General features: G+C 35.8%; 1 protein-coding gene and 1 long non-coding RNA gene across 2 annotated transcripts; one reads left to right on the plus strand and one right to left on the minus strand.

Moving 5' to 3' along the window:
- Positions 1–780: 780 nt before the first annotated feature.
- LOC122009499 lies at positions 781–6810 on the plus strand. The gene is made up of 3 exons (XM_042565681.1): positions 781–1258; positions 5512–5776; positions 5891–6810. The coding sequence occupies exons 1-3, from the start codon at positions 886–888 to the stop codon at positions 6582–6584; spliced, it is 1332 nt and encodes a 443-aa protein (XP_042421615.1). The 5' UTR covers positions 781–885; the 3' UTR covers positions 6585–6810.
- A 1667-nt stretch (positions 6811–8477) lies between these two features.
- Positions 8478–11258, minus strand: LOC122009500. Its single transcript, XR_006119581.1, has 2 exons — positions 10886–11258; positions 8478–9369 (listed from the first exon to the last, which is right to left on the minus strand). It is a non-coding gene; the product is annotated as an uncharacterized LOC122009500 (long non-coding RNA).
- Between the last annotated feature and the right edge of the window lie 976 nt (positions 11259–12234).

Consider the following 12234-nt stretch of genomic DNA (forward strand, 5'->3'; position numbering starts at 1 on the left):
CGATAGTTTTCGGGTACGGGATCGGGAGAAAAAAAAATTCCCGATTCTTATCGGGACAGGTATTGGATAAGGGGGTTACGGAACGGGTCCCAACCCTATCCCACCCCTAATATTTACCAAGGCACATCTACTTCACGTTTTTATTTCTTATCTGATAAACTTTCAATACTTCTAGCTGTAGTATTATGAGTTTGAAAGGGGATGTTAAATTATACTATTATTATTATTATTATTATTATTATTATTATTATTAGACTTTTCTATTTATTAGCTATTAAAAATAGATTAGTTTTTTTTCTTTATTTTTAATATTTAACTTAGTTATATATAAATATTTTATGATATAACTTTTAATGTATTGAGTAGTTAATAAAGCGTCTTGTCTCTTGATTTCTACCCATCCAATTAATTCAAAAACTGAACAGTTCGTCTATACTGTTTCTCACGATAATTTGCTCAATAATCAATTTTTACAGTAAAAACCTATTATAAAATGTAACTTAAAAGATACAAAATTTCTGGATCGTCCAGAATACTTTCTAATTTAAAATTCAATAAGATTAAATTTATTATTTTCTTTTTCATTATAAAATGTGACATTATCCCTGCCGCCTGAGGGGCAAACAACAAAGTTTTTAAAACGTGCTATATTACAATTGTGTTTTTATTTATTATTTATTATATTTTTATAACACTTAAATTAAGACCCGTTCAACAATGGCTCTTACGTAATTATATTTAAATGAGAGGGCGATTACAAAAAGGGGGCGGATTCCAAAACCCTTAAACCGGAGCAGAAAACGCGCAGATACCTTCACATCCGCGGAGACCCACCGCCAGTGGTGCCGTGGTTGGCGACGACTCCAGTCGAGTCAACAAGACGCCATGAGGCCCCGCGAGCGAGAGGAAGACGAGGGGGCGCCGACGTCACGGGAACCCTCGCCGGCGCCTCCCCTACGCCGCCCTGGCGGTGGCCTCAGCAGTATGGTGGTCCGCCCACCGGAGAGAAACGGCGGCGGGGAGGACGCCGAGGAGCCACGGCATGCATCCGCCTCCGAGGGCCTCCGACACGACTCTCCTGATCAGCAACGCCGGGGCTCGCCGCTGGACGAACGCCGGCGCGACTTCTCGCCGAGTCTGCGCGGCCACGACTCTCCGCCGTCATTCCGTCGCCGGGGCTCCTACCTTGACGTACGCCGCCGTGGTGGGGGCTCGCCGGGGTTGAACTCCCGCTACCAGTGGTTCCGCGACGGTCCAGGTTGTCATCTATTTTCTTGCCCTCGAAAACCCTAATATTTGTTCTGGATATACCAATAAATTAGGATTTTGATTAGTTGATTATAATTGTAGCACAGGTAATATAGATTTACACCTATTGAGATTTTTCCTATCCCAATGTTAGCTTTCTTTCCTTTAACGAAGCAGTTACTTTTTTTCTCACAGATATATTTTCTAGTACACCCCTTGGCTGCCCAGATGTCCTTTAGTGTCATCATGCTAGATTTTTTTTTAAAAAAAAAAATCCGGCAGCTTTTTTCTTCAGTATCTTTCCTGTATTCTGTAACAATTCAGTTTACTAGTGATCTAGTTAAATTATGATTCAATTATGATGGGAGGAATAAAGTCTTTTTTCCATCAGACAAGTAAAAAGATATGTATGATCTGATGATCTATTAATATTTGCCCCCTCTTCCTGTTATGATTTAACTCCGTATCTAATAGTAGAAATTTACCTACATTAAACAAAAGCATGTCTTTTGGTCTTAAAATGCCTGTGCTAGGTGGATATGGTTACTTATTACAATGTACACACCTGACCATCATATACATGATTGAATCCTTTAAAATGTGTTTTATTTCCCACCGAGTATTTTATCAAGTTGGTATTTTTTTTTTCCTTTTCAACACTTCAGTGAATATGTTCCTCTTCTAAAATGTTATGTTTTTCACCCTGTAATAACCTATTCAAATCGGAAGATGGTGTGATTCAAATACTGGCTACCTCCTGGTAATATATTATATGCACAAGGGCCTCAATCTTAGTTCTTTTCAGTGCCTAGTCTGATTGAGACCATTAAGACTAGACATAAAAACTAAACTTACTTTGACCTGGAAAACTAAACTGATCTGACCTTAAAAATCATGTTTTCTTGAGTTTTGGTCTGGGTATTTTGTTTTATATATTTTGATATTGGGTTTGTGAAGGATTTCATGTTTTATGTACAAAAAAAACTCACACACACACACAACAACAACAACAACAAAAAACACTGCCCCTCAAAAGAAACAAAATCAGCCTAACTCTCAGGTTGATATTTAGCTCAAATCAAATCAAGTTTGGTTTTCCCTAAAACCTTGCTAGATATATCTTAGCTCTTATAGTCGGTGTTGGCGTCGATGTATTCTTGCAGCTCATTCTTCTTTCCATTTTCTTGCATTGAATCACCTCTTTGTTAATCTGAGAGAGGAGAATAAGACCTTTGATGTTGTGCCATAGCCATTACTCCTGAGAGGTGGACTATGTTACCTTCTTCGCCATGGATCAGACACCATGGGCTTGCATGAATATAAGGAAGTGCCTCAGGCCAATTTTTAATACATTTAATATATCATGTTTGATTGCATCTTGACATTGGTTCTAACATCTACATACTTCTAATGTTGTGCATCACACTGACACTCGATCGTTGGTAATGTGTATTTGGTTAGTCGGTTGATTTGGCAATTGTTGTTTTTTAGTCTTTCAATTAGAACTTGACTTTGAATGAGATGTCAGAATCTTCTGCTGGTTTGTCTATTTACATTGGTAATGTGTATTTGGTTAGTCGGTTGATTTGGCAATTGTTGTTTTTTAGTCTTTCAATTAGAACTTGACTTTGAATGAGATGTCAGAATCTTCTGCTGGTTTGTCTATTTACATTGGTAATGTGTATTTGGTTAGTCGGTTGATTTGGCAATTGTTGTTTTTTAGTCTTTCAATTAGAACTTGACTTTGAATGAGATGTCAGAATCTTCTGCTGGTTTGTCTATTTACACTAGTTGTTGGGGTAAGTGAGCATCCAATGACCACTTAAATAGTAATAAAACAATTGATTTTGGGTCATTAATTTCAATCCTAGCTCGTCTCCATATCATTCTCTTGTTGTTTTTGCTTTAGTTGCTGATGTTGGGAGATTAAGCCGTTGGGATTATGGTAAGCTATTAAGTGTTAGTAAGAATAACAGACAAGCTGACTTCCTGTTTAGTAACCCATGCTAGATAGGTGACTCTTTTACTGTATACATAAGTAGACAGGAATTGCTGGGGATTCTTACTAATGGATCTTGATACCTGTGAACTATTCATAAAAGTCTAGATAATTTAAAAATTTTAGATTGGCAACTTGAACCATTTATTTATCCGATAGTTGTTTCCCTGAAAAAGAAATTTCTCTAGGATTCCTATGGTTTTGAGACTTTTCTTATTCCATGTTTGTGTTTTATCTATGACTTCTCCACATTTGGTTCTATTTATGTCATTATGTGCTTTGAAATAACACTCTTCCCTTCAAATCGCATAGTGAACAGCTAAAGGTTTGTTGTAACTGCATGTTTATTATATTTATTCAAAATTATTTGAAATATGTGCAAAATGAGGTTCCTATAGATACCAAAATTTTGTTTACATATTTCCTAAGTTGTATGTTTACTACTGGCCAAATACTTCTAGCTCCATGATTTGGAAAATTGAGAGTGAAACTTGCTATTGTCCTGTAACAGTTGTGAAGTTGGCTGCTGGCGTGCAGATAATTGGCATGTTGGCAAGGTCATATTATACATGTCTTGGAAAAAAGATGTTTGAAATCATTATGGAAATGGGATTTTGGGATAACCATGGGCTTTTGGATGAAAGCGGCCAAAATCATTTTTTTTCCCTTTACATCGGATGTTTAAGTTTCTGGCAGACTGCATGCTGCAAATAGTGCATCTTGCAAACTACATAGGCTCTTGAACAGATTGCTAAATTGAATTGCAGTTTTTCTAGAAACTTGGATTACTGGTTGAAGACAGTGAGAAATTTGTTTTCTTTACAGTAATTGATTCTGATATCTGAGTGAAAATATAGCAGATGGTTTAATTGCTGGGCCTTCACGAGTTATTTGATATGAAACATGGCCCATTGGATTTTTAACCTTCTCAGGCCACAGAGAATGATTATTTCTAAGTTGAACTTTCATAGCTTGCCCACAGATTCCTTTACTTAATCTACTTGTTGGTGATTTTAGTGTGATAAGGAAAACAAATTGGTCACGTTAAGTTTTACAGATCTGTTTTGGTATATTTTGATGAAGATAACCCACATTTTCTGGAAGTGGTCATTACGTGCTATGATAAATGTTGTTAAGTTGTTGATTTTCTGAAGAAAATCTGTTTAAGATTTTTGAGCTGATGGAAGAAATACTTGATGCTAAAGTTTTCTGAATGGACAATTAGATGATCAGTTATGACTTCTAACATGGCTAGGTGATTTTTTCCACCTCCAAAGCAGATAGCACAAAAAACTGGCAGGAGATAAGAATAGTTCCTATACTTGGAAATGGTTGTTGCAAAATAGAAGCAGGAATAACTATTCCTTCCAACACTAGTTGCACAATACGTTCAATCTTTACCTGTACAGAAGCTTCCATGAAAAGCACTGCAATAAAGTATTTCAAAATCATCTGCCGTAGTTGCACAAGAATTTTTTTCTAGAATATCTAGATGGGGTGATACTGTTATTCATTTGTATGTGAAGTTGAGAAAGACAATGGGCTTAGAACAGTTTCATCATATGGTTAAGTAGGTGGGCTTGTCTTTTCTCTTAAACTTCTCTCAGCATATACATACTGAATAATCAAGGTATAAAATATTCTGTTTAGCAATGGGACCATATTTTATGCAGTGATGGTTCAGGGTGGATTAAGTTGCAAAGGTTTCTTGGAAATGGATAACATGTCATTGCGACTTCAACATGTTACTTTCTTGCGCAAAGAATGAGTGACTGTTGAGTTTGATTTTTACGGTCAGTGCCCATATTCTAATTGGCAACAATCTCAGAACCTCAGTGGTCGGGGAGTTTATCAGCAATACTAATTGGCATTCTGCTTGAAATAGAGTTTTGGCACTTAATTTCACCAGTCTGTTGGGAGCCGACTAAATTTTTTAATGTGGCTTGTCACGAGGAAGTTATCTAACTGTTGATAACTGTGAAGTTTGCTATTGAATACTGTTGATATGTTAGATTGATTTTGCTCTAAGCCAAAGTGATTGGATCCAGTTTTTGGTCACACATAATACTGGATAGGTAATTGCGGACAAACTGCTAATGTTGCATCTTCACTTTCTCTGCATGGGGTACCTAAAAGTGCTCTGCTCACCTGATAGATGTGATTGATCCTGAAGGACATTTTTTGTACTAACTAAACATTTTACAGTAGATTTCATTTATGATTGGTAGTTTATTGTTTGTTTCAAGACAGTTTTCTCAATGCAGGTTCTCTTTCTCCTCATGGACGATTTGAAGCTCAGCATACTCCAGATTTTGACAGTCCAATGAGGCAACACTTTGGGCGTGGTTTCCGGGGTGGCAGAGCTGGTGGCAGGTTTCGAGAGGTTTCACCTGTTGGGCATGGAAGGGGCCAAAGGTCAGTAGGAGGCAACAATGCTTCTAGGTGGCCAGTTTCTGAAGGTGAATATGTTCACAGAAATGATCCAAACTTGTCCCCCCGAGAAGGCGACTGGATCTGTCAGAACCCCTCGTAAGTTCTGTCAGTCAACTTAAGGATGTTATTTATAATCCACTTATGCGTTCATCATGTACTAAATATTGTTTTATCAGCTTTTAATTTTTTTTCCCCTCTTTTATGTTGCAGTTGTGGGAATCTGAACTTTGCACGGAGAAGTCATTGTAACAACTGCAACAAGTATCGCTATGGACCTGAATATCATGGACCCAGCCGTAGCCCACGGAGGGGCTACATAAAATCTCCTCCCATCCGTAAGTCTCCACCAAGAATTTTAGGTCCTACTGACCGTGTTACCCGTAATGACTTGGACAGATATGGATCACCTCCTCGCGATTGGGATGTTGAAGATTCTAGGGACTTTAGACCTAGGGACTTCAAACCTAGGCTGCTAGCCCCAGCACGGGGTGGTAAATTTGCAGATACCATGCACAGGGAAAGACCAGATTATTATGAGGGGATCCAGTATCGGCAAAGACACAAGTTTGATTGGCCTGCACATGGGTCAGAGATGAGAGACAACAATAGAGATGAACTTGTTCCAGACAGGAGAGGTTATGATCGGCGCCCTATGTCGTCTCCTAGAAGGTGGTTTTCAAGGGAGAGGAGCCGCTCGCCAGTAGGTGACCGTCCAATGAGGAATTCCTATATGGGTCGAGGGCGAGATGACCAACATGATTCATACTTGGGTCGCAGTTGGGCTGAAGATCTGAACGTGGTTCGTGGGAGGGGTTATCGCCAAACTTCTAATTCCTTCACAGGTCGTGGGGCTCATATTGACCGACGAGCCATCGCCAGAGGCAGGAATGATCATAACTACTGAGCCTCAAGGACATGTTGATGTATTCCTTGCGCCTAGTTGCAAAATCATGTACGACTGAGCATTGCTTTTCCGATGGGAATGAATCCATGAATACTGGGAAGTCTTCAAGCTCGCTCAGCCAGTTTTTGTTGAACCGTTAATGAGACTCTTGTTGGATGTACTTGCTTTGTAGACCTTGATGATTGTCATGCAGACTTTTGAGAACAGCGTTTCATCTGATTCTCTACATCAACATGGTTTTGTTGTTTTCTGCATTGATTGAAAAGCCCAATTTGGAAGCTGTTTAGCTGAAGCTGTGGGGCTTGTTCGACTGAAACCTTCCTTTCCTTGCCGAGACAAGTTTGCCATGCAGCAATTGAGAATCCTGATTTTAGCGAGGCATTCAGCATCCAGCATACATTGTTAAGAATTCGGGTAGAAAAGCCTTCAAATTCTTCAGCTTTTTTTTACAGGAAGAGAGAGCATTTGGCAGGTAATGCACATCTGAAGCTCTTGTGATTTCATAGGGATTGAAGATGATACCACAGCAGGCCAGTTTGTTGTTAGGATGGAACTTGTCACAGGACAGCGTTTCAGGAGAGTAAATGAACCAAATATTTATGAACAGTCAATGAACCAAATATTTATGAACAAGTGTAGTATTGGACTTGATAAAAATTTATTTATGTTCCTTTAATACTTATAAGATTAATTAAATGAATAAATTTTAATAATTTATTAAATTAAATAAAAAAGATTGAACATGTGAGTAATATTTATGAATAATATTTATGAATTTTATTCATCAATAAAATTATTATCAACATACAAAATAAATATAAAAAAATTTAAAATAAATAAATAAATTTATATTATTAAGTTCGATAAACAATCAAATTTAAAATTAAATATGTTTAAGCAATTAGGAGCTCTATAATATGAAAATGAAGTCTGTTTAAGTTGAGCTTAACTAAGTTCATACTTATAAAAATAAAATTAAATTAAAATAAATAAAATAAAATTAAGTTTGAATAATCATTTTAACCGTTTGATTCATTTTATAGTCTGTTTAATTTGATTATCAACACCATAAAATTTGGCTTTATTTACAGCCAGCTGAAGGGAGATGACACGGTGAGAGCTGACACCTTTTTTGCTTTGACATTTTACATTCATTTTAGACTTTCAGCTCCACAAATACAAAATAAGTCGACTTATAACATTATATTTAAAAAACAATGGTAAATTGGCAAATTTAAATAGAGGTCAACTTATAATATATATATATATACACACACACATTATTGCTGTATCAGATTACAATATTCACCATAAGCTAGAATAAATAAAATGTTATGATTAAAAACAATAGAACTTTATCACAATTTGTTTTAAAACTCTATGATTATTATATTCACAACTCGATCCTACTGAGTCCATGAGCTCCGCTTGATAAAGCCTCTAGCCCTTGAGCACAAAGTAACCGTCCACTAAATGCACATATCAAAATACAAAATACATATATTAAGATACCAAAATAACATGTTTAAGTTGAATCACAACCAATGGTAGGAATTGTAGCCCCAAGCTAAAAATTAATATAAGAATGGTCTCCGAACTAAAGGCTCTAGCTTTTGATTAGGTAATTAAAAAATCAGCATTGTTACAGATAAAATTAATATAATCATCAGTTAGCCCCGAGCAACAACCTGAGTAAGATTATGCCCGGCTCCGCCATTGATCATAAGATAAAAGTAATTTCCTCAATAATCTTTTCTTTTTAATATTTGATTATCTATTTAAGTGAGAGATACTCTAATAGCCATGGAAAATTATCACATCAAAGATATTAATAATCTTTCCTTCAACATTTCTTCTTTGTTTTTCACACATAAAAAATTATCAAACAATATGTGATAAAAGCCATGTTTGTCATGAGATATTTCAATCAAGCATGGTTGTCATTACAAATAAGCAATCAAAGCGTAGAATCATACACATCTAATTCATGCATTATCATTTTTCATGGCTCATCTCCCATTTACAAACATATCCATGAAAAAAAAAATACAAATCTTCATTCTATTCTTGGATTAAGAAATACTTCACGGGTTTAGCTGATACAGGAATAAGATCTGTGTAGACAATACCAAATAGTTGGAGCTAAACATCATTCAATGGCACTGGTGATGATACATTCAATTCACGTATAGGACCAGACAACAGCCTTTAGATTTTTCTAGTGGCTGCGGAAACAAGATTTTGACACTAATTTAGGTTGTTCTTGATCAATTTCTAATTTCTAATGGTGGTTTTAGATCAGATCGGCACATGGATGAAAGCCCTGATGGGCAAAAGGCAACAAAGATCTAATACGAAGAACAGAGCTTTGGATTGGATCTAGGATCGCGACGGAATTTCAAAATCGCAACAAAAACCAATTTTCTGCCAGCATACCGCAGATCTTGATCGGGGCCTCCAGCTCTAGCAGAATGGGCGGGCCGAGAAAAATCTCCTTCGGCGTGATGTCGGGTCGCCGCTCCGCATCCGAATCACCTGCGCGTTCTTCGCCGCCTTCGTCCCTTTGGATAGCAGAGCACCGCCTTGTTCATCGGCACCCTTCTGCTTCCAGCGCATCTCCGCGGTCGGTTGCAGCCGGAAGAACCAGACCTGAGATGCAACGGGTTGACAATCGAAGGACGAGTTGAAGGCGATCTCGCTCTCTATCCTTCTTCGTCGCTATGCTTCCATCCCGCCTCGTTCTCCGCCGCCATCAGCCGAGGAGTCTGACGTCGACTTCGGAAACCTAATAAATCACGGGTTCTTTTTTTTTTAATTAATGGAAGAGGGCATCAAAAAAATGTATAGAAGATATTCGGGTATGAGTATAGGTTGGATATTTAATGGATATAGGATGTGGCATCCGATCCGTACTCGATCTGTAAGCCGTGCTATGATCTCATATTTATTTATTACTTATAATTTAATTTAGAAATCAATGAAAAACATTATTTTCAGTTTAATTTGTATAAATCTTTAAATTTAAAATTCGTATTATGACGTCATTATTTTCTTGCAGTCATAAGCTCAAAACAATCACAATAAATAAATAAAAAATTAATATAGTTTAGAGAGGAGTCCAGATTTTCTAGTTCATAATTAGTAGTTTTTATGGTTGTCATATAATTTATGATTAAAATTAGTTAAATTTTGCATGGATTCATATTTCCATTTAGATTATGATTTACTTTTGAGTTGAAGTAGACGGTCGAAAACTATCAGTAGTGGGTAGGTTTTCTCCATTCGACATCATGCAACGGATTTCAACCACCTCGAGTTAAAATTATAATCTAGATGTAAAAATAAATTCAGAATAAATAATAATTAATTTTGATTGGATTTTGATCACGATGAACTGTAGATTATGGATGGGATTAAGAATTGCAGGATAGAGGTTTTTTTTTACAAATAAATTCGGAGTATAATTTATGGAAAATACATTAAAATCTTTACGTGAAAAATGGGAATTAACTGATTGACTAAATCCTAATTATGAAGTTTAAACCAACATTTATTTTAAAATAATTAATGATCCTTAATTTTGCAAAAGAAACCGCACTGCACAGTGTGAAAATCTCTAACACAGCCCCAGGGTTATACTACAGGGTGTTAAATTGTCCTCAAATATTTATATGTCGATTTTTAGTTATGCTATATATATATATAATTTTTTTTTTAAATGAGAGGCACAGTAACGGATCCAAGAATTCAAGCATGGAGAGACGATTTTTACATGGAACAAGAGGCGGTATATACTCTATCTCCATCGGTGAAACCCCATAATATTAGGGGTTCCACTGTCGGCCACCGATGGCCCCCCTAGATCCGCCCCTGGAGATGTGTAATAATAGGATGTTGTATTTCTAAATCACTTAAGCACTTTCTTGATTTATCATAGCAGCTGGTGGAAAATTTTTAGAGTTATATTGATCATCCCAAATTTAGTGTTATCTGATTCATCATTTAGTCCAAAGACTGACTCAATTGGTAAGTACATAGGATAATACCTGTAATGATCGGGGATCAAAACTTAACAAGGGATTTCATCACCTCTGTATACTGTAAATCTTCATAAATTTATTCAGTCTCAATGGTAGAAGATACTCATGAGAGGACCGTTAATGTGACCATACCATATTTTTAAGATCTCTAACACAGATAATTTATCATTGAACAATTAATCCTTTAATTAGATGAATCATCATAATTAATTATTTATCAAAAAAGATAATTAATACATAAATATAACACAAAAAACATACCTTGTCATCAATTATCACTGACCAATGACCTTATGATTCCGATCGATCGATACAAACCTTCAATTCTCGATCTCTAATAAAGATCAAATAGTAGAACATAAAATATCGATAATAAATAATGAATAACAGAGGGAGCTCCCTTCAGTCCAAACAAAGACGGCATGAGACCTGAGTTACCTCCTGCATCATTCACTCATCTATCAAGCCATCGCTTGATACGTGGATGAATGAGTCAGCAGTCAATCAAATCACATCTTCATCTATGAATGGACGGAAGAAAGCTCTCTCTAATCTCTAATCTTTAACCTCTAATCGATTGCAAACCCTAAACAATGGCACTCAAATCTTAGAGGGCACAGGAAGCAACCTTGTGGTTTGCAAACCTAGAAGAGGAGGGGGTCTTTAAATAACAAAAAAAAACGCATATGACATCACATCAAACATTAAAATTATTAGAGTTTATTTCTACGTTCCATAGGCTTACACGTAAATTTATAACATACAAAAATTTGTCATTATGGATTAAACTTAATAAAGTGATGTAATAGAGATCTAAAGTTATATATATATATATATATATATATATATGCTTGTGGTTTGTCTAAGGTTTAGGTAATGAAATTGATAGTTGCCACTCTAATTTGTACTGAAGATTAGGTTAGAAATACCATCAAAGTTTCATATGAAAAATATCATGAATTTAAAAGATAAAAAACTATCTCTATTAGTATAAGACATTTTAGGTAAATTCAAAGATAAACCTATAAGAGCTTAGACATAAAGTGGATAATATTATATCATTATAGATAAGTGAATTCTTTTAGTCATAACAAGTGATATCAGAGTGAAGTTATTCTGTACTGGACTAACCGTCAGAAGAAGTATGAGTCAGAGTCATAGTCCAAATCATATATCATATAGGATGGTATTGAACAAAGTTAAGGAGAGGCCTAGGACAAGTTAAGAGGGATCGGATGCTTGTGAGGGAGTCCGGAATAAGTCAAGAATGATCGGATGCTTGAGAGGAGGCTTGAACTATGAAAGTAATGATGATTCTTCATTTGAGAGAAAAAATATGAAAAGATCATGAGTTTAAAAAATGAAAGATATCTTTATTGGTATGAGCTCTTTTGGATAAAATAAAAAAATAAATTTATAAAGACTTAGATTAAAATAGATAATATTATACTATTATAAAAACTATAGGAATTCTTTTAATCTGACCATCAAAGTATTTCTGCACTTAAAATTGGTTGTTAATCTCCTAATTATTATTTGTATTCTGATCTTAAAACACTAATGCAAACATGCACAACTATTGCAAATTGGCCCTGTGGGATCTACTTTTT

Source organism: Zingiber officinale, chromosome 8A (assembly GCF_018446385.1).
Source record: "Zingiber officinale cultivar Zhangliang chromosome 8A, Zo_v1.1, whole genome shotgun sequence".
NCBI lineage: Eukaryota > Viridiplantae > Streptophyta > Magnoliopsida > Zingiberales > Zingiberaceae > Zingiber > Zingiber officinale.

Excerpts from the sequence above, each read along its gene's own strand:
- LOC122009499 (XM_042565681.1), top strand. The coding sequence starts at position 886 with ATGAGGCCCCGCGAGCGAGAGGAAGACGAGGGGGCGCCGACGTCACGG. Across the intron at positions 1,259-5,511 it reads GTGGTTCCGCGACGGTCCAG|GTTCTCTTTCTCCTCATGGA; the intron begins GTTGTCATCTAT and ends TTCTCAATGCAG. Across the intron at positions 5,777-5,890 it reads TGGATCTGTCAGAACCCCTC|TTGTGGGAATCTGAACTTTG; the intron begins GTAAGTTCTGTC and ends TTTATGTTGCAG.